General features: G+C 42.9%; 1 protein-coding gene across 2 annotated transcripts; it reads right to left on the bottom strand.

The window, feature by feature from the left end:
* Positions 1 to 11: 11 nt before the first annotated feature.
* Positions 12 to 12,881, bottom strand: LOC6536968 (hemicentin-1). Of its 2 annotated transcripts, none has more exons than XM_015192548.3 (17): positions 12,422 to 12,881; positions 10,942 to 11,142; positions 6,998 to 7,500; positions 6,269 to 6,588; positions 5,695 to 5,898; positions 5,477 to 5,628; positions 5,053 to 5,197; positions 4,844 to 4,974; positions 4,335 to 4,494; positions 3,265 to 3,434; positions 3,068 to 3,191; positions 2,832 to 2,992; positions 2,150 to 2,291; positions 1,950 to 2,073; positions 1,511 to 1,878; positions 1,108 to 1,319; positions 12 to 772 (listed from the first exon to the last, which is right to left on the bottom strand). In XM_015192548.3, exons 3-17 carry the CDS (start codon positions 7,357 to 7,359, stop codon positions 533 to 535), a joined length of 3,015 nt encoding a protein of 1,004 aa, XP_015048034.1. In that variant the 5' UTR covers positions 7,360 to 7,500; positions 10,942 to 11,142; positions 12,422 to 12,881; the 3' UTR covers positions 12 to 532. The 2 variants fall into 2 exon arrangements, with proteins under 2 accessions (XP_015048034.1, XP_002097537.1); XM_002097501.4 differs by having other exon boundaries at positions 12,624 to 12,881.
* Between the last annotated feature and the right edge of the window lie 10,100 nt (positions 12,882 to 22,981).

Raw genomic sequence — 22,981 nt, 5'->3', positions numbered from 1 at the left:
GCTTATGTTTCTTGCATTTTTTGCGCACAACGATGATCTCGGGTTAGCATAGCGAGCGTTAGGATGTCGGCGATATGTTAAGTTGACAGCGTTTGCTTTTTGGAATAGGATAGGTTATTGGGTATACGGAATATGGATCTGGGTACTAGGGTATAGGATATCGGATTTGGGATATTGGATATGGTGTGGGTGAAACGTTAAACGATATGTTCTTTAGAAGTAGTTTCGTTCACTGCTCTCTCTCCACGAGAATATATGTATATTCCTTATCTGGCTTGGCTTAATTACAACAACAGATGACAACGATTATTTACAAAACGAGTGTATTGCAGTTACACTTTTGGCATTGCATTAAGTACACAAGATGCTTACGAGCTAGGAGAAGTCTTTCCTCAAACCATGCGAATAAATACGTCTAGCTGCTAGGATATTACTCGATACGATGCGGTACGATACTCATGTATTAATACATTTGCCACTCTATATCATTTGGATTTTTGTACACTCAGAAGTAAGTATGGGTGTGGGAGCTTTATATACAACTTTCCTGTATGCGATTCGAGGTGGTGACGATCTCTGGCCCGGTGCGAAATCGGTACTCGCTCAGCGACGACGTCACCGACGGATTGTTCGGACTCAGCAGACTGACCTCCATGGGCTGGGGCGTCAGGTGGTAGGAGGACGTGGGCGTCGAGGTGCTCACACTGTAGTTCAGCGAACCCAGCGGCGGACTGCAGGTGGTGATGCCCTTTTTGTTCAGTGTAGCATAGCTCTGTATGGGGTGCGATTTTCGGAAGGAAGAAGAGTGCATGAGAGCAAAGCCCCGGAAGGAACACCATGAGATGTATATAATGTATGATATAACCAGCACCAAAAGCTTGAAGCCTAAGCTGGCTAAATATCGAACTCAAGTTATTAATGTAATTAGACTCTGACTCTGTAAACCCATTTTAAATTATGAGTTTCTCTTGACGAAAGTTTATTCAATAGATATTAAAAAGTTTTCTAAAGTGTTTGCGAATCTTGATACAAACCAAGAAAGAAGTCGATTATTTCAATAACTTAATGAGCATTTTTCCAGCTTTATTTGCAGATTTGAATACTCACGATTTGCTTGCTGGGCCGGAAGGTGTAGTGGAGCACCTCGTTCCCGGAGCTGCTCATCAGCCCGATGCTGGACAGCCCCTCGGCCGCCCCCATGCCCACGTCATTGCCGCCCTTCGTGAGCTCCGTTTCCCGGAGGTAATCGCGCTGCATCAGGCGATTCGAGGGGCTGGCGAATCCTGGCGGGGACACCAGGCTCTTCAGCGGACGTTTCTCTGCAAATGCGTTAATTAAGGAAACTGAATAAGTAACTGGGGATTAGTTGCAGCGAAGGTGCTGGTACTCTAACAGATTTCATTTAGATATTAACAATATTCATTGCTTGGGGGACAAGAACTTCAAATTTGTTTTCATAACTAAAGTACTATCCAACTAATAGCAAGTTCCAGCAGTGATGGGTACTCACCATACTGATTTGGTATAACATCGGGATCGGTGTCGTCTATATCGGCCTGATCGGCCATGGGACTGTGCCGGTTCCTTGCATTTGAGCGGAGTGTGTCGCCGGGCAAGGCCATCAGGCCAATGGGCGAGCTGCCCTTCATCCCGCCGTCAAGGCCCATGCCCACACCTCCTCCGCCCACGCCCACATCCCCGAGAGCGCCGCAGTCGACCGCGTTGCGACCATCACAGTTGAGGGGCAGGAGGCTGTGGTGCGGCTGGTGGTTGCCGGGTCCGTCCGTCTGAACGCCCGGATGCAACGGGTCCAGCTGGCAGTCCGCCGGAATCGTGAGCTGCGTGTGCTTGGCCACCTTCAGATTGCTGTCGCTGCGCCTGCAATTTAAATGGGGCCATTAGAGCAAAGCCGCAGCCATTAGCCATTAGCGTGGTTTCGGTGTCCGTACCTATTGGAGAACCTCCGGTAGATGGCCGCCAGCATGATGCAGAAGATGGCGAACAGCAGGCCGCAGAAAAGGGTCAGACCCGCCAGAAACGGGGAGAGGGGCATCGAGAGGCCGGTCGAGGCACCTGCGAAATGCCGCAATTAAATTATTACCACAAAATTCCCAATTACTTGGGTTCTTGGACCCCGGCCGCAACTCACCTGTGAACTTGGCCACGCCCTTGAAGTTGATGTCGTCGATTATGGTGGGCTCCGAACGACCTTTGGCATTTACGGCGAATATCACCATGCGATAGGTGGCCGCCTGGTCTAGGTTGTCTATCACAAAGGTCACCGGTGTGTGCTAAATAATTTTGGGCCGAAGAAAAACCAACAAAAATTATAATTACTTTCTGAAGAAGTTTTAAAACGCAACCACGCTTTTTCAATTCGCAGAACTTCCTTCCTATTTACTGGCATTTTCAGTTTTATTGAAACACAGCATCCAAATTCGGAATAAAAAATATATGAATTCGAACTTAATATTATTTTAAAGAGCTCTAAAGGATTCGTGGATAGAAAAACTCCTGACCTCTATGAAAGTATTCAAATTATTGCAAGTCCAATCCACATTAGCTTTTAATCCCCCAAAATCCAACTAAATAATTTATTTACATAGTTACAAATTATGGTATTTTTTGGGAACTTAAAAATGTAAATGCAGAGCCCCAAAGTATACAATATTTCCATCCGCTTATCTCCTGCTCTGTGTTGTTCTGAACACTGCGAGGCAATTAATTACTTTAAACCCCCATTGATTAGAGGAAGTCGCCAATAAAGTTGTTTAATGGGTTCGCTGGGTAATTAAGATTCCCGTGCTTATTAACCCAATTCTAAAGCTTACCGAAACCGTGATGTTCCTGGCCAGACGCAACGTGTTCAGTTCGACCAGCTCCAGCATGAATCCCTGCGGAAGACCTCCGTCGAATCCCTCCAGGCAGTCGACTTGCAGTGAGTCCACCGACTGATTGGTCACCGAGCAGTTCTGCAGGGGAAACGGCCGACCTGCGGATAGAGTTACGTCCACCACGATTAACTGGGATAATGCTGATGATGATGATGGTGCTGTTGGGTGCTTACCGGCTGCCACAATTTGAAACACGCAGGGACTCTTCTGCGTGCCAATGGAGTTCTTGGCCCAGCATGAAATCGTGCCGTAGTCGAGGTCCGTGCTGGGTGTGTAGTTTAATCGCGACATGCCGGTCTTAAAGGATATAGATACACAGGTAGTTAGCACTTTCAGACATTCACAGTGGCTGTCCTTCAGACAATCCTACCTCGCTGGAGTGCAGGCGAGCTGGCAGCTCCGTCTGCTCGCCGGACGAGTTGAAGGTCCACTGGAAGGAGTCTGCCGGCGGCGAGGAGTCCACTTCACACTTCAGGGGCAGGGTCTCGTGCTTAAGAGCGCCCAACAGCTCCTCGTGGTCCGTGGCACAAATCGGAGCATCTATCGGAGTCAAGTGGGAAATTAGAGCGCTTATTGAAATATTTAACGACCCATCAAAAGGATCGAACGGAATGACAATGCAGCTTAGCAATGCACTTAAAGCAATTGGGGTCAACGTGCAACATATATATATGAAAATATTATCCAAATTTATTTGTAAACGCTTTAAATTGTTCGTTATAATAAAGCGGTATCGTATGTGATATTCAATCAGATATTCAAGCAATATTATGACAGTAATTGGTACCATCTTCTTGAGAATTGTTTTTAGCTCTTAAATGCATGAACAAAATCAAATGAATACTGTAAGAAATTAGGAAGCCTCGCCAACTAATGAGCCAAAAAGATCAAATTCTCTATGTGGGCCATCGAAATAACTAAACTGTTTTCTCAAAGTAATAGACCTTAAACGGCCTGAATTAATACCGATTTTCGAATTTGGCTGGCGCATTTCGGGCAAAATCGCACCCATCCTCTGGTCATTTGGAATATCACTCGGTGCCAGGGCCAGAGCCAGAGCCAGAGCCAGAGCCAGAGCCCGAGCCAGATTCAGATTCAGAGAATTCCGAGGAGGAGGCCTGGCAAGTGCCAAGGCTATGCATTCATTGCGCCATAATCTTGGTCATTAACGTGAGTCGTAAGAGCTGCGGGTATGGGCTTCAGGAGGAGAATGGTTATGTGCAGGGCACTGGGGGCCGACACACCTACTCTGCCTTTGTTCTTGGCTCTCGGCCAGAATATAGCACTGAGCCCCGTACTCTAAATACATTAAGAGCCATTCAAACTCAAGGATTAAATTGGAAATTACAGAGACGTTAGTTCAAAGCCAAACTTGGCTAACTTCGATGGTGGCCAAGGGGCGGTGGGTGGACGGTTGGGATTTGGCTGCGATTTACTTACAGCGTATGCGCAATGTGACCGGATTACTGGGGCCCTTGCCCTCCGAGTTGACAGCCAGGCAGGTGTAGTCGCCGGCCGAGGCACGTGAGACGCTCTGCAGGACCAGCGACTGATCCGACAGGATGACGCCAGCGGATATGTTGTGCTGCAACTCCTTGCCCTGCACAGGAAGAAAAAGAGACGAAAAGCACGTAAGACACTCAGCTTAGAATAATAAAACATCTAACGTACAGGGCGTATGAGCGATTTAAGTTTCATTCTTTTATCATGACTCTGGTAAAGTGTTAATTTATTGTTTATATCGCTCCATTTTACTGGGTATATAATAATTAACACTTTGAATTATACTAATATTAATGTGAAATACAGTACCTGGAAAGGCATTCTAAAAACGAATCTTCTTTTATGTGGACTTTGATTTATAATCTAAGCTTTGTTTCTAATTTTCTGTCTGCACTTTCTTGCAGTGATTCAAGTTTTTGACACCCATTACTCAGGGACATGCTTACGTTATGGAACCAGGACATCTTGTAGGGCTTCGGGTTCGCCAGCACAATGCACTCGAAGTACGCATCGTCGCCCTCCTTGATGTCGTCGGGATTCAGCGAGGAGCCAATCTTGAGCGTGGTGGTCGGCTGGTCTGTGGACACATGGGAGAAACGATTTTTTTGCAATTAGACCCCAGCCGCTCTCGGCGCTTTCCGCATCTTTTGCTTACAATGGACAATGAGTCGCCATTTGTCCTCGATGGCGCTGCCGTCGATGAATTGATTTTCTGCCCGACATGTTAAATATTTGCCATCGTCCTCGCGTCCGGGCGTAAACGTCAGTATACTTAGAGATTGATTATCGGGTTCATTAAACTAAAAAAGAAACGCAAACAGAGTCCATTAGGAAATGAATAATGAAACGGAAGCGGACCGAAAGTAACCAAAAAGTAAACGAAAGGAACGCAACGGAACGAAAAGTGAGAAAAGTAAAGAAAATCGAGCCAAGGCCACGGCGAAACCCGGCGAAAATGGAAAGGAAATTTGTGGCAATTATAAGCGACGCACACAACAAACAATATTAATTTGTGTTTAATTAATGAGTTTGCCACTGGGCGCATTCACGAGTCTGGCCATTTACGAGTCTGGGCTTACATTCTTGGTGAGCTTCTTCAGCTGCTTGCTGCCTTTCCACCACGTGATGAGTGCCGGTGGCTTCGATCCGGAACTCTTGCACTCCACGTCGTAGGTGCGATCCGCGGACACGAATCGATCCTTGGTGAGTATGTGCACGGCAATGGGTTTCACTGCAGTACAGGAGAGAGCCATTATCATTAGCACTTAATTAGCATATCCTTGAGGCATTCACTCACGATTCACGTCCAGGATGACCACCCGGTTGTTGGGTGGCGTCAAGTTCGTGTTGCTGGCCACGCACATTAGCCGGGAATTGAGGTGCTGCCTGCCCACATTTGGGTACGACAGGTGGTTAATGGTTTTGCCATCAGGACGCTGCTCGAAGGACTCGTCGATGGCCGTGTTGTCCAAGTACCAGGTGACATTGGGTCGCGGCCGACCTGAAATTTGTTGGGTTCAATAAATAATGGATGCAGTAAATGAATTATTTACCTTTAAAAGGTTGGAAAATATGAAAAAGAAATCTAAGACAAGAACAAACTGTCCTTAAGCACGCTAAGTAATTTCTGCCATCATTAAATGTACAGCCCAAATTTTGTCTCTAATTTGTCTCTTTTATAAGATTAACCAAAACAAGCTAAGGTTGTCCTTCAGTATTATTTGCTAAAACAACTCTTTTGTTGTCCTTTTTATCTAACTTGACTTGAAACCAACTTAAGAGACAGTTGACAACCTAACAGACATTGTTCGCCATATTTTACTGTCACTGCATAGACCGCTTGCTTTCCAATTGCAACCAAAATCGCTTACCTCCCGAAACTTCGCAGGACAGGACAATGTCGTTGCCCTCGCTGAAGGACTCCACATTTCCGGCCTTCTCGTGCCTGTTTTGGCCATAGATTACGGGTCTGTCCGGCGGGACGATGACGGTGAGGTTGATCTTGAGATTCCGGGTGGGCGAGTTGCGGAAGTCGACGCGACACCGATAGACGCCTTCGTCCTCGATCCGGATGTTGTCGATCTTCAGCTGGGCGGGATGTGTTGTGCTGCTGAAGTGGGCGCGGGTGCCGAAGGCCGTGGGCGATGACCACAAACGCGCCTGTCCAAACTGCCGGCCCCGCACGTCGAAACTTTAAATGGAGAGGTTATATTTAATCAAAACCTTAATTAATTCATCGAAAAACAAAAGTTACTTATTAATCAAATAATCGGTCGGTGTTTTGGAATTGCGAAATTTGAATGAAAATGGTTTTATGGCACACATTTTATGTACATTTATGGTAGAAAGCCCCATTCTACTTCTACTTTAAAAAGTGCATTGCAAGGATAAATCAAAAAAACACATTGTTTGCGCAATATCTAATTATGCCCTAGGGTTGGCTCTTTTTGCTTTTTATGGTTGTAGTAAAAAGAACTGCTTTGATTTATCATGTATTTGAACTAGCTGTTCAAATAACCGTTTTTTCCGTTTCAATTAATTGATTAAATTTGGTGAACTCATGCTTTAACATTAAAATCTTTCTGTAATCTCGAACTTACTTGTAGATGGGTTCGCCATCGCCCTCGCGGAACCACAGGACCATATAGACGGCGTCGTCCCGCTCCTGCGGTGATATATCGCAGGGCAGCATCGCCTGTCGTCCAAGGACACCCTGCACAGTGGTGAGTGGAACCGGTCGGTCCAGATTCTGCATGAGCTCATCCTGCTCTACGTATGTGCTGCACACCTGGCTGATCCCAGACAGCATGAGCAGGGGAAGGAGGAGCAACTGCCTCCAGGCATTCGGACTGGGGAATGGATGGGGCGCAGTAGGCTTTTTCCGACAGCACGGCTTTCGATCCTCCAGGTCCTCCCTTTCAATCAGTCGGCACACTACTTGGTATGTCTCCTCGTGATGCATGATTTTCGCTTTCTCGTTTACTCAAACTAATCGCTTGCTAAGACTCCTCCCTTGACCTTTATCATAGCATTTGATAGATTATCGCACTTTCATCCATGATGCGGAGTTTGTGGGCGAACTAGGGAATTCGTTGTCCTTTAGCTGCACAATGCAATAGTTCAAGTCATAAGTTACTACACTGATATATGAAAATCACATGCTTATTTATTTTCTAATAGCATCAGCTTATACGAATAAGAATTAGGCTTAAGAAATTCAAGATATAAATTATATTTGTTTGAGCAATTATTATAACTTAGATATACGCCCCAATTCCCTTCCTTGGAAACTTTCATTGTAATTTATTAAATAACATTCCTACCTGTCATTCATGAATGTAATAAAGTTACAATACAAATAAAATTAAAAGCATTGTGCGATGACAATACCGAAAGTACCCGCTATCAATGAACATAAAATAAATTTCTCATGAACCAATTTTCGGGATCTTTAAAATTTAAACGTGCTATCATGTGTCCTTTGTGAATAATTGGAACGCATTATATTTGTGGACCAGATAGCGTAAGGTCTTTTACCTTCAACTCCATTTACCATCAATGAAGCTGAAATATTTCGAATATTCTGTGAGGAAAAGCAATTAAGATATGAATCGTAGCATTAATAAGCCCCAATTCGAGCACTCAATTTGCAATGAAAATGTTTTACGATGCATTCAAAAAGGTTCCCATATGCAAGAGACTATTAGAACGATCAAAACCATTGGTAAACTTTATTTGGTCAGCTTCAAGGGCATAAATTTAAATAATTTTTTGTTTAACATGCCTTTTGTCTGCCGTAGCTCAATTAATAACCGATGTCAATTCCATTCATCTCGCTAATAAATCAAATGTGTTTAAGAGAACAATGCGTTCTGGGATCAACACGTCCCACTCATTTTCGCAATGGTATGGAGTCTCTTTAGAAAGTCAGTTAAGTGTAACTAACAGCTTTATGGAGGTAATCACGGCAAATGTCTGCTCCTAGAAATACTTATTCATACCTCATCCGAAGAATGGGGCTCTTAGCTCATGGCCACGTTGGAATTCATGACGCACTTGCGGACAACTCACTCAATTTGCGGCGCTGTATGTCAACGTAATATCTTTAAAAATGTGAAGTCATTTGTTTTGGCACATGGCGGACATTGCCAAAAACCCAAAACCAAAAATCAAAACTGACAGGGCGAGAAAATGGAAGTGAGCTGTGCGGATAGTAGCAAAGAAAGTCTGTCACTGATTGGCCAGTCAGTTGGAGTCGTAAAAGATGATGATGCTGATGGCTGGAATGCCAGGCATATGGCCAAGATGCCCCATCTACGGCTGAGATCGCCCTCAACGATAACAAAGGGTAAAGAGTTATGGGTATTTCTCCAACAAATACCCGAGATTCCAGACAAGTGGCATAGCTCATGCTCATATGTCCACTCAAAGTTATGGGCCTAATGCCCCTTTATGGGCATTTAATGTTATAACTTAATTAATTATTACGATATTCCGTTTTCCCCCTGGTCGAAAAGAAGAGCTACGCATAAATATGCCGTCCGCAATTTGCCTATGAATGTGATAGACAAACACTTGGCCCAGAGACTTGAGATTCAAGACGGTTATGATAGGGATAGGTTACAAAGATACCCTGAACCGAGGTATAATGACTATTTCACCAAATTCATCGATATATTAAGAACTATAGCAGGCAATAAAATATTTAAAATTTAAATCAAAATACAATCATATCAATCAAGTGCCTATTAATTACATGTATCTTTTAAATCACCCAACTACCTTTATTTTGATGGATTTCCAAGGGTATCTTGGGCCCTTTTTGGCCCTTTTAGTTCTGCCATTGTTAGCCACTTTTGGTCAATTCCAACAAAATCTTTTGAATGCTGACAAACTGACCCCTCCAAAGAAAACCGGTTATCTTGACGAACTTGAATTCTTCGATATTTAAAATTCATTAGCTTTTATCTGTTTTTATTGCCACATAGAATAAACAATGGATGCGTTGATTTATTAATTATTTATCTCGTTTTTACTTTACAAATAATGAAATAATATTTTCAGCTTACAAAAAGCGTCTGTAAGGCAAACAAAGTGCTTTTCCGATTGTTTGACCGAAGGTGTCGCATTCAAATTCGAAAGGGCCAACAACTCATCTTACAACTCATCCAATCATAAACAGGAATTTAGATGTACACCTGTAATTTCAATTTCCTGTCCGCTGGCTGCCACTTAAAGTCGCTAAGCGATTTCTAATGGAAGCAATTAAACCGTCAGCCCCCGCCAAATATATTACCCTTTCTCCCAGCGGAGACTTCGCAGAAGTCGTAAACTTGATTTCCTATGCACTCAAGTCGGTGGCCCCATGGGCGCTTTGTTCGCACATGGAGGTGCGAATTTTTCAGCCTGAAAGCAGATCAAAGATATTTGCATACTCCAACGAACTATAACTAGGGATGCCGTACGACTATCTGGGGGAATTGGAGGTAAGTGGGGCTCTGGACCCATCGGACTCATCGTCGGCATTAATAAGTATAAATAACTCTTTGATGGGCAGCCGGTCGTGAGTTGGCCGGCGACTGTGGTTTGTTTAGTTTGCTGACCATTTGTACAAAACACCTTTAGCTTCTACACGAAATATGACAAGAAATCAACCGAAACCGGTTTCGGCATTCGATGTAATGTGATTTTTGTGAGAAATAGCCAGAAAAAAGCCCCACACTCGAAAAAATATTACCCTAGGCTGACCAAAATGCAATTGAAATAAAATGGGTAAAACATATTTAAGTAAGAGTATCTCTATGAATAATTTATCAATGCAAATTCATAGTTCTGCCAGCATTAAAGATCAATAAACTGAAAGCTTATTTTGGCTGACTAATTTAATTTAACTAATATTATTTCAGTATGCTAAAACTGATTCTTTTGAATCCTATTTTAACAGAGTTATAAACAATTCTAATCTCCAAAGATGATTTCTCTACTTTTGACTTTTATGCGCTAGAACTGGTTTCACTTTATGGTCAAGAACACAATGGTACCAGTGGATTTCAGCTATTGTTCTAGACACCCTGGCCTTTGCTTATTTTAACGTAGGATAAATTGATCAAAATAAACCGTAACATTTCTTGCAGTGCACAGGAAAGCTGAGGAAAAGACAGCGGTGTACGGATACGCCATGCTTGAAATGCTAAAAGATGTTTGTGAGCCCCGTTTGCTGGGTTGCCGATGTTGTCTCTGTTGCCGGTTGCTGTGGTGTTGCTAATTAAGATTACAGACATCGATACTTTTCGGAAAGCAGTGGCACGTACACATGTGCTATAGCCTTTAGCCGCCTATATAGTATAACCCGATATGCGAGTAGGAAGATGGCCAGAAGCAAAGGCAAGGCAACGGCAGTTAGCCTCCCTAAAGTGCTACATCAACGCCGAGTGACAGCGATGAGGCTGTGGCTCCTGGCTTATTAATTATGTAGCTTAATTTGCGATTATGCAGATATGCATGAGCATAAATTTTGAGGGAAATAAGCAGCCAGATAACTCACCTGCTAATGTATGTGCATATATGCCGGCCGATTTCATTCAATATTCCATGTTGTTTTTATATTGCCCTGCTACAGTTTGCTTCGCTTTGTTGATTTCGATTTCGGTTTTGCCTTTGGTTTGGATTGGTTATTTTGTTTTATTTTGCTGGCCAGCTAGTTTTTCTCTAATGAGCCACAGACACGCCGTCTGAACGGATAAATCTGCGATGAAACCGAAAGAGATAGATGGTTAAGAAACGCGAGCCTCTTAACGAACTTGAAACTCGCACAAAAACCAATTGCACTCCTAATTGGCCAAGATTTACGTTTCGCACCTCCTTTGGCAATTTAGTTTTGATTTCGTTAAGCTCACACTTCATATACTATATCTACTACATATCTATATATATATGTATATATATGCACTATCCGCACGTTTGTCATTGTGGCCAAGTGTAATCAAGTGCCGTGGAGGATCTCTCGAATCTGCTCTCGTTTTGACAACTATTACCATAACAAATCAGCGCGCCTGCCACTGACAGGGCCAATTGAACTGAACCGCACAGGGAGCGACGACAAAAAAATATTTACACGGCGCCCGACTATCGAAGGGCCGGGTTAAAGGGGCATTTCGAATGATTGGGGAAGGGGTCGGGATGGGAGTGGAAGTGGAAGTGGTTCAGGGAACAGGGGGAATGGCAACGAGTCACCAAACAACGACGCCCGTGCCGAGGCCATATCCTTGCAGCCTTGTCGTCCGTATTCCTTCTCTCTGTTTTTTTTTTTTTTTTTATGCCACAGTCGTAAATTCCAATTATCGACGAACTCGAGGCACGGCACCGCAAACCGAGCAGCCAGCCCTTCCTTCGAGTGGAGTGGATCCGCTGAAGTGGTGGCAACTGGAGCTGGGAACTGGAAGAAGAAAGCTTGGAGCCGGAGTGGAGCGATTTTCAAAGTCAGCCGCGGCAACGTTTGTTGCTATTTTAGTCTGCCGGGATTTTCATAAGATTTTTCCGCTTTTATAAATATTTCTTTTTCCATTGCTAATCCTTGAGGTTTCAGACAGACCATTCAGCCGCCCGTTATTGTCGAGGTTTTTAACAAAATAATTTAAATACTTTTGCAGCAGTTCTTAGGGGTTTTAGGGGGTGCAGTTATATAAAGACTTCGAACTTTATGGAATTTGCTTTACATTAAGTAAATAAATTCCATTATAGTAATGGAATATTAAACGGAATTACAAGTTTAAAACATAGTATAAATGAATATTTTTCTTAAATTTTATAGAATTTATTAGTCAACACATAACATATTATAATAAACTTTAAAAGGTCATTGAAGTAAGTTCATTTATAAGTTTAATTTTTCAATAGCTTTTAGCACATGTTTAAGTCAGCAATAGAGATTGCGTGTTTATTGAAGAGATTTTGGCAAATACAAGGCCCATTAGAGATTCGAGTGCGGTTGTAAACCGGTAAGATTTAATCCGACGATGCATTACCACTTGGCCAATGGTTGGGATTATACTTGGCTTGGCTCCTTGAGGCCACACACTTTGCGATTGGTGGTATTCATTCATTAGGGTTATATTTGCATTTATCACTTTCGACGGTTTCGGGGTTTATGATGGTTTTATTAAGCACTTGGCCACCAAATCCTGTATCCTGAGCACAATGCCAAACACCTCTTCTACGGCTACTCACACAGATACACCGCACTTGTGCGTTTGTGGAGCCGACTTCACTTGTGTGTGGGTGCGAATGCGCGTTGGTGTGCGTTACGTTGCGAGTGTGTGAGTGTACGAGTGTGTCCGTGCCACGGTGTGTGTGTGTGTATTTGTGCGAGGGAGCGCTTTAAATGGAAACCCTGGTGCGAACGGATTGGGCTACATTTCCACTTGGACCGCTCGCGTTTTCCGACAGCAACATGTGTACCGTTATAGCTTCGCGTATCTACTGGATACCCATCGTCGGAGTTCCACTCGTCGATGCGTTTTCCTCGCGACGTCTGCTTTGATTTGAGTTCGAAACTCGAAACTCGAAATTCGAACAGCCAGCCGAAGAGCAATGCCCGAAAGAGCGAGCCGCACGAAACTTGGCATACGATATTCGGATCTTAACAGCGCCCTACATCGTATGCTTTAGCCTTGCGTCTTTAAGCTGAAAGTCCACTACTAAAACTTGTATTGACAAATTTCCTCTCCTTACAGGCCGCCAACAAAGCCACCCACCGCCCACCACCCACTTTCTGCTTATTTATGCGTAAAGATTGCCCCTCAATCCGGAGATATTCGCTGCGATGGGCGATAAAAGTTGTCGCTGTAAAAGTAATTAGAGCTAGACACGATTACACCATGTTCCATATCGGCAGCGGATACTCCCTGCTTAACAGATGAATAATCGTTTTGGCAAATATTCGCGGATATTGTTGGGGATTTCATCGCTCTTAGAAGCCAGTTAAAGTTGAGCTAGGCCGATGTATAAGGGTTACTTATATTGAATGTTATTGCCAAGGAGTTGACGGAATCTTTTTAAATTTGTTAAATCAAATTTTGTTGAAATACTTGCATCTTGTACCTTATAAAATGTACTGACACCCATTATTTATGTAGTATTCATTTGAAATACACTTGCAAAGAAAACTTAACAAATTTGTAATTGTAATCATTCTTAGATCTTTCCTAATAGTGATTTTAGCCTAAATACTTTATTTAAGAGAGCATCTTTTAAAAGCTTTTCGTCGAAATAGTAAAGAAAATATAATCCCAATATTGCTTTTGTTTTAATGGAAACAGAAGTAAATGGATTATTTTTGTTTAAATTTGTATTTCCTGCGTGCATCCGCTACCTATTAAGAAAAATCACACCTTGGTACACAGCAAATTAAAGCCAAGTTAAATATTTTTCCAGCAGAGGAAAGCAAGGCCTGTCGGAAATGAGCCTTCGCGATGAATAATAAGCCCCTAGACAGCCAATTGGAAATTAATTAAATCGAACAATATTTGCTCGCCGGAATTATTCACTTATCAATCAATGTGTTTATTCTTTGACGAAACAAGTCCATAAGTCTGTGCGGCTTTTCAAGTGGATTTCCATAAACTCCCCGAACACACACAAGTTTGGAGGTATACGAGTATATACATATGGGCGGACATACAATATATTTGCGGCACAACATTGCGCCTTAATTCAGATTTCAGATTCGACCAGAGCAGATGTTATTCATCATGCGAGTGCTGCATTGTTGTTCTTTATCAAGTGATTGATGCGCAATATCCACACAATTTGATATGGAAAGGAAGTAGTAAAGAAGCGCCCGAGCAATTTGCGCCCGGCCAAAACCAAACCAAAAAGCCAGAGCGAAATCCCCGCCGAGTGCAGTCACCTGGGATTGGGGAATGGAGAAAGGAGAATGGGGGATCGAACTCCATTGGGTGCCCATTCGGTGCCGGTGCCGGTGCCTGGGCTCCAATCGATTCCCCTGCCCGATTCTATGGAATCTGCGTCGGGTCGGTGCCGTGCTGGGCATTAAATCGTTAAAGTAACATATACAAATTAATGCAAACAAATACACGAGTGCCGCATGAAATGCATTCGACTCCCAGCCATTTCTCTCCATTGACCTGGCAGTTCGGTGGTGCTCCAGATCTTGTCAATAGTTACGACTTTCCGATGTGCCACGGAATGCTAAACAGATCAAAAGCCTGGCACGTGAATGCGCCGCGCCGCATCCCCCAAGATAAACCGACTCCCAAATATCCCGAAAAACCTGGACTGACAGCCACGAGGTGTGAGAATTCTCAAGTGAGATGGCAGTGCACTCAGCCCCAGTCGCCAGCACTCCCAACTCCCACCACCGCCCACTCCCAGAAGTCCTCTTCCAATACACTGGGGGGAAAAAGGAGTCCGAAAATAGGATTTAGAAATAGTTAATTAGGAAATACAGCAGTGGAACGCTAAACTATAATTTATTGTTAGTCATGCTTACCCATAAATTGAAACCAATTTTTCCTGTCAATGTGTTTGGATAATTTCAAATAAAACTGCACTTCATAAGCATTGATCGTGGGAACACAAATTGTAAAATTCAAAGCAATTTAACCTCTTTGTTTCTTATTTTGTTTAGTCTTACGCCTTTCCTTTTTAATCCTAGTTAAATTTGTTGATCATTTTAAGGTGTTTTCTCGAGTGCACAAGTAGCAATCTGCTGCCGTAGCCGCAGTCACATTTTCCACTTCCCACCGACTTGGCTTTTATTTTGGACTTAGCACCAGGGATTTGTGGCTATTTTTGGCAGCGACTGAGAAAACTGGGAGCAGGCCCATAAAATAGGTGTGGTCATATCATCAATAAATATTCCCTGACTGCCCCGCCGTTGCTGTTCAATAAAAAGAAGAGCAACGAGCAAATTAAGAAGAAATACACGGAATGTTTAGAAATTGAACGGAGTTATGCGGGATGCAATGTAAAAATAGCGAGATGTATCTGCGCCACGTAAACAAACCGCAGCAAGAGATACATCTGTGTGGCTAATGGATCGCGTGCTCTATGGGATGAAATAGAACTGAATAGATGGGGCAGGAACAACTGCAAGCGATACTCGGGGGCGATTCCTTGGAAACTCAAGTCCATTGTGTATTGTGAGCTGTGAGCGTTTCCATTCGCATTTACATTTGCATTTGCCGGGCATTCGTCATGGGTCTCATCAGCATCTAAGATACCCGCACTTCGGGGATATCTATGCAAAACTGGGCAGATGGAGAACTGGAGACCGGTAGACCGGGAGACCGGGGGCAAAAGCAGCTCAGCTACTTCGACTTAAGCGTTTAAAATCCCATTTCCACATGCCTTACATGTGTTTTACTCTCGGCTCAAACATTTATTATACCAATCGCTGGAGGAGTGTCTGCGACTTTGTGTTTCTGACTAATTTACATACGAGCATGCCAAATGTTGGCTTTGTTTTCCAACTCATCCGGCGTTTTTCGGCGTGTTTGCGCGTTGTATCTGGCTAACGAATTGCTTGTCGAAGGCAGCAATTAATGGCAGCATCGCACCGATGACTTAATGACAACTTCCTAATAAAAGCCAAAGAATTTAATCAATTTATTAGGCTCTTACAAGTTAGATACATGCGATTATTTGGCCATTAAAATTAGCATATCAAAGGAGCGGGGCACGGGCATGTAAGCCCAATTCAAGTCTAATTCGGTGGGAGGACAACCAATCCATAAACATGCAATCAATTAGCATGGAAATCACACGTTTGACTGAGTTATTGAATCGATGGAACTGCATACCGAATGAGTTCTCCAATTGGAGCTGACCTTGTAGCTAGATCTCTAAGCTCTTTGAGGGTATCTGCATCTCTCTCGGCCACATCCACATCCGCGATAATGCCGTGTTGCGGCTCATTAGCGTTTATGGGGAATAGATTCCGCTTTCGCCAGGAGAGTATTCCGCCGAAATCTATACATCGCATCGATTTAACGCTCAGAACAAACGCACACGGAGCCCAGGGCTCCATGGCTCCATGGCCAAATACGTGCTTAACTGTAACATTTCAATTTGCAATTTTCGACCCGCTGTCTGTCTGTCCCTCTGTCGCTCTGTCTATATGTCCGTTTGCAGGAGAATCCGTCTCTCATCCATGCATGTGTATATCTGCTCTGGGTTCTAGCCTGGTTTGTTAGTAGGTATGTCTGCTACGCACTTGCCACGCCCTGCATGCTAAAATGTTTTTCAAACATGCAAAGATCACTGCCACAAACGCAAACGCTCCTCCATTCACATAAATACGCGGTACACCGCAATAAACTACAGTATCGCATTCTATGAAATTCCTCTAAGTCGTTAAGTTAAGGAGCTACATAAAGCCATGTTTAAAACATTTATCTCTATTTATCTTTATTTCATAACTTTCTTAAAACCCTAACTTTTTTAATTCCTTTCTAAATATTATATAACTTATTTTCTATAAATTCTCATTAGTATATGTGGTTGTTTCTCCCAGTGCATCACGCAAGCTCGGAGGTAAAGCCGACTGCCAGCCACAGAAACCGAACCCTTTGACATTGTTTTGGTTTTTGTTCTGCGCTCGACCCGTGCGATATATAATCAGAATTCGTAGGCACGCATTATTGAATGAGTTTCCCCCACCAGCTGCCGCCCTCGAAAAAAGTGGGGAAAAAAGAATGCCGCCGATGTCGTGCCTTATATGAGATTCTAAATGGGAAAGAGCGCTTGTATCCGAGTATGCGAGTATCCGAGTATGCGAGTATCGTATCCGTATCCATCGCCCGCTCAACGTATGCTCGGCAGATAAGATACTTTATTGACATTGCGTGTCTAAACACTTTACCGCTACGTTAGTTATTGTTCTTGTCGTTTTTGATTGCGATTGTGCGCTTTAAGCCTATTTGCATACTCATATTTCTTTATTCGGTGCGGCTGTGTGCGTGTTTCCAAACCACTCACGACCATGTGTATCTGCCAGATAGATTTGGAATAGTTTTAATCTGAGAAACACACTATTTATTAGAAATTGATTTCGGCAGGTGACACGAAAGTGGATTTATTTGTCTGATTGCACACATGTAGATTAGTGAGTTAGGAGTGAGGCCTTAACCTCTGAATTTAGAAGGAGAAAAAGGCAAAGTGAGTTATTTAGGCTAGAACTTTACTTAATTAAATTATGTATTTTTCATAATCTCAGCTTCATATTGTAAGAATTGGAGCCAGGAAAGCAAACTGTTATATGGCACCAAATTACATCTTGTTTGACTTTTGAATTGAGTCCAAACAACGCCAAAAGTTAACACCCAAATCGAATGGAATATCTTAATTGAGCTTACATTCAATCAGGTTTGAGGCTTTTTCAAGGGATTAAAATTTATGATCGCACTTCATCATTAAAGGGCTATGAAACGAAGCAGTGTAGGCAGATTATAAATTTATGGATCTTATTGATATGTATGGGACAAGTTTTGACATTCGTCTAGTTTCCGGTTATGTTTGATCCGCTTGATAGCTAAATTTGGGCCTAATATGATCTAATTTGGTTATTGACTTCAGCACTCCTTAATGGTGAACACGTTCATTCAATAAATTTTGCCACAATAGAGAGTGCTTTGTGCCAATAACGTTTTTGAGTCATAAATTAAGTTTCTATTCTGAATAGGCCGCAAAGGTGAAAAAATAACTGCCTCGCACAGATGATGCAAGAATTAATCAATGTCCCTCAAAAGGAACGTAATGCATCTCATTATTAAGGTACTATGAGTACACTTTGAGAAAACAATATGTGTACATACAACGTCTTTTAAAATAAATAAAAAGCTTACCTAGCTGCCTTAGCTCCAGTGTTATATTGGTTTTGTTAATTTGAGTTCAATTTAAATAAACGTTGTATTATTTATCGTATTATTCACTAAATGCCTGCAAGTAATACATATAAATTATCGCTTACACAGTTAAATCTTTTAAAATTCCATCTTTATTTCATACAAGCTTATAGGTTCTTTCTCAGCTTTGCAGATAATGGGCCAATTGGGAGCGGGCATCCAACGAATGCCGACGTCAAGTGTCTGTCAGAGGCAATGAGGATGACGCAGTCGCCCCAAATCATTAATTTCAGAAAACGTGACTTTTTTGCCATATGTTGAATTCTAATTCCACTCATTAGGCGGCGCACAGGGTCCGCTGCCATTCTAAACATAACTTCAAACAGGTGCAGACTGCACTTGTGACACGTTTCGTAATCTCTTGGCGGAAAGGCTTCTTTCGCTGGCATTTTCCATTTTCCATAAGCAGGCGACGGTGAACCGCAAACCACAAGCGCCACCGCATCCTCGAAGAAGCCCAGTTACAGATGCCCAGATTCAGATGCTGCTAAAAAACAGAAACAGCAGCAGAAGCAGTAACATACACAGAAACAGATACAGATACAGATACTCGTGTGTGTATTTACAGATGCGAAGGCAAATACCTGCATCTAAGTACACGCTGCAAGTGGGCGTGAGTGGGAGGGCGTGGCAGGTGGTGCTGGAGGACTCCTCAAGGAGATGCTATTTCCGCAGCGGAAGGTAGCACATTTGCACTTAGCCAGTGGCAAATCTAAGGGGGTTTCAATTGACAATTTTCAAAATGCTACAATTAAAAAATACATTTTCATTAAATTCATAGATGCAAACAACATTGTACATATAAATTGTGACTACCTTAAGTAAAGTTGCCAAAAGCCTACCAAATCTGACATCTACATTACATTTACTCGAATATTTTATATGAAAACATAACGTGTCCCCTTGGCTTATTTAAAGTTTTGCAAGACAACTTTATCAAATATTAAATATTTTATGAGCTGTGTAACAGTTCAGAGCTACCGAATTTCTTAAGCCTTGATAAAAATGTCAGCCTCAAAAAGGTCCTAATTGAGTTTTGGTCTTCTGGATTTTACTCGCCCAGCTGTGAAATGCCAAGCACCAGAGGTGGACCGCAATATCTATAAAATGAGCCAGATACTCGAATGGAAACCCCCATTAGAATATTTTTGGTGTTCGCCCCTGCCACACCCACAGCATCAGCATCAGCCACAGCCTCCTTTCCACTTTCCACTTTTGTGCCCAGATCCTGGGACAGAGTCTAATTAAAATAAGCTAGCTGCCAGCTTCGCCCAACTCGAGGCTAAGAAAGGTCGCGGATTAGACCGACTTGGCTAGTTGCAGTTGGCATCGTTGCTGTTGCTGTTGCAAATTGCAAATGCAAATGCAAATGCAGATGCAAACACGCTGCATAATTGGCCATTTCTGTGTGCAGTTGCCGCACATCGTTCTCAATCTTAATTAACAAATATACAAACGAATAAAAGTGCGAGCGCCAAAAAGGGAGGAGCTTTTGGTTCGCTGAGGTTCTAGTTCTGGAGGATTGGAATGGAGATGGGGATGGGGATGTGGATGTGGATGAGGAAAAGACAAAAAGCCCGCCACCATGCGACATAAAATGCAATTTACGACTTGTCATAAAGGGAGACCCGCCATATAGTAAATCATTTTTTATGTAGCCAGGAGTCGGGAGAGGACATCGCGACCATAAGTAGCTGGCCGGTCTACTAAAAACGCGAATAAGCCACGGTTAGGCCGAACATAAAATCCTTTAGCACCTTTCGAATCCAAGACCCGAGGACGAGGAGGAGGAGGAGGAGAACGTGGACGAAGGGATTCGAAAGGAATGGCTCACCGGCTAAACGCGAAATTTACACAATCAACAAATGACATAAAATTGTTGCCAAAGTGGCGCAAGAAAAGGAATAAATTGCATGACAAATTCCCAAGGCGCGCGACCAACAGGAATGATGAACGATGATTATAAGGCACAAGGAAGCCAGTCAGAGATAGACCCAATTTCAGAGGGTTTCCGAGTGGGTGGATGGATGGATGGATGGATGGCTGGCTGGATGGGAAGGGGCAAAAGGACAGGAGCGAAACAACATTTTAAGTCCTCGAATTCCAACATGTGGAGCAATAATAATAATTTTATTGTTTTAACAAAGGCAGCAGAAAGTTGTTTGAGCCACAGCTGAGCGGCTTTTAAAAACAAATCGCAAGGTGAGCACGGCCTGAGTCCTGGCTTCCTCTTGGAAACAGTGGCAACGGTGGAAACAGTGAAAACCGTGGAGGCACGAAGGCATCCTGCGAAGCCAGGACCAGCAGGACCCCCAGGATAAGTGCCAGGCAAGCGGAAAGATACAGAGCATACCCGTGCATACGTACTCGTATAAAAGCGCTTTTTCGCCAACAACGCTGCAAAATGTGTAAAAAAAAGCGAAGCGTCGGGTAAGAAAACAAATATAGCAATGCCAGGAGGAGGAGGAGGCTGGGGGCAGCCCCCTAATACGACCCACACACACATAACTCCACAACGCGAAAACAAATAAAAATGGCGAAATAAAGCTGAATAAGATCTGTAGCGAAATATTTTTATTGCCATTTTGGCAACGTGGGTGGGACGTATCTGTATGAGCGCCTTTACGATATAAATATAAATATAAATAGGAGAAAGGAGAAAGGTACGCCGGCTAAGGGTGAAGCACCAGCACCCAGCACCATAATTTACGCGCCCATAATTTGTCATTAAAATCTTCCCAAATAATTTTATGTTGAAATGCAAATTTTAAATATACGACTCTTTCATGCGAACACAAATGCACAAATACCAACATATCGCCGTTTGGGTACGTAAATACAAATGGTTTCTATAAATTTCATCCAGATAGGAGCAGCAGCGCCAGCAGCGGCAGCAGGTGAGGAATGGCTCCGGATTCCGGACTGCTAAGCCCGGGCGATTGCGATTGCCTTTGTGGCCTTTGATTTAGATGCATGCGCTGCGGGTAATTGACTGGAACCATCCACCTCCAGCCAATCTCCCGTTCCCATTCCCATCCCCGTTCCTAGCCCCAATCCCACAGCCAATCCGAATCCCAATCCCAATCCCCTAATCCTGTCCAAGTCATTCATTTGCGTAAATATGTGTGAGTGCGGCGCCGAGACTTGTAGATTGAATTTTTGCATTCGGAGAAGGCAATCCATCATACGGCTAACTGCTAAATTGAATCAATTATGATTAAGCTAGAATAGAACAGATTTCATTGGATCATAAATGAGGATTGATTTTATACTACGAGTATGCATTTAGGCAGGAAAATGTGCTGGAACATATTAAAAAGTATCTAAAAATTCTAGTCCATTTCCCTAATACTTCCTTTTCTTCCTATCTGCAACCGAAGCCAACAATTTTCTTTTACTATTTCCAAGACACCACCAAAGTCAATCCTCTTTTCGAAATTTATATTCAGACAATTGGCAAATCAATAACAAAGTTATATCCCGTTTACAACCGTTTCGGCTGACAATTGCCACACATGCTACACATTGTAAATATTTGATGCCACCCGGCAAATATTTAAAGAACTTCACACTCTTGATATGTGAACTCAACTGGGTGAGAGACTTGTTTTATGGCGGACTGACGGGTGCCAAAAGCAACAATCTTTGTTACTACACTTGCGTTTAATCTTTATGGCGCCTCCAGAGCCCATTCTCCCCCCAAAACTCCTCGAGTTTCCTACCAGTTTGCTGAACTAAATCATAATCACGGAATACGTTGGGTTGGCAAATGCTGCGTGTCATTTGAGAGCACACATCATAAAGCAGCAATTAAGACAATGTTCAAATCGTAAGCGTCAAAAATGTCATAGAAAATGCGTAGGACAATAAAAAGAAAAACACCCATAAAACTGTGCAGCAGATCCACAAACTGAGATGATGTAGGTGAAGGTTTTGGGTTTAGGTATGGGTATGGGTATGGTTTCCCATACCATCCGGGAGTCAAAGAAGAAACGTTGCCATCGCTCCACTGCTAATTGTCTGTCAAAATTCTATGCACAGTTACGGAGATGAGATAAGTGCGTAGTAACCGAGTTGAATGCACAAGATATCAGACGTCCTCCTTCAAAGGGAATGGAAAAAACGCAGCCAGGATGTTCTCCTTGGGCAAGACATTCACCCGGGGGGAGTCCTGCAGGAGTCCTGCGGAGGATGTAATGAAAGAGCCACAAAGGAGCACAGTATTCTTTCATGTAAACGAGCGATGAGGCTGGCATTTAAGTACGTGAATTGAAAGCTGCTGTCGAAAATGGGGAGTGATTTCAATAGTTCTATTTCCGGGAGTTTTGACAAAAGTTCTTATGGTTGTTTTTATGGTTTTTGGCACCAGAAACTAGTATATTCTTCTTCTGACAACCATTATTTGTTGGAACTTCTTCCAGTTCTGATATAATCGATACATATCTTGACAAAATGTACTAATACAAATAATGAACAACAGGACGGACCCAATAACCCTTTAAAGAAATAAGCCTTTGCCTTTCATTTCGCCCAAGAAACGAGGGTTTTCGCATTTAAAGATGCAATCATCCCACGAATCAGAAGTTTCCATCGCTTCCCAAGCACTTTGCCATCCGATCGGCCCACCCTTTGCCTTGCCAATTTATGAAGTTTTATACT

This window comes from Drosophila yakuba, chromosome 3R, assembly GCF_016746365.2.
Source record: "Drosophila yakuba strain Tai18E2 chromosome 3R, Prin_Dyak_Tai18E2_2.1, whole genome shotgun sequence".
NCBI lineage: Eukaryota > Metazoa > Arthropoda > Insecta > Diptera > Drosophilidae > Drosophila > Drosophila yakuba.
The sequence above is the reverse complement of the archived record's forward strand: the minus strand, read 5'-3'. Positions and strand labels throughout refer to the sequence as shown.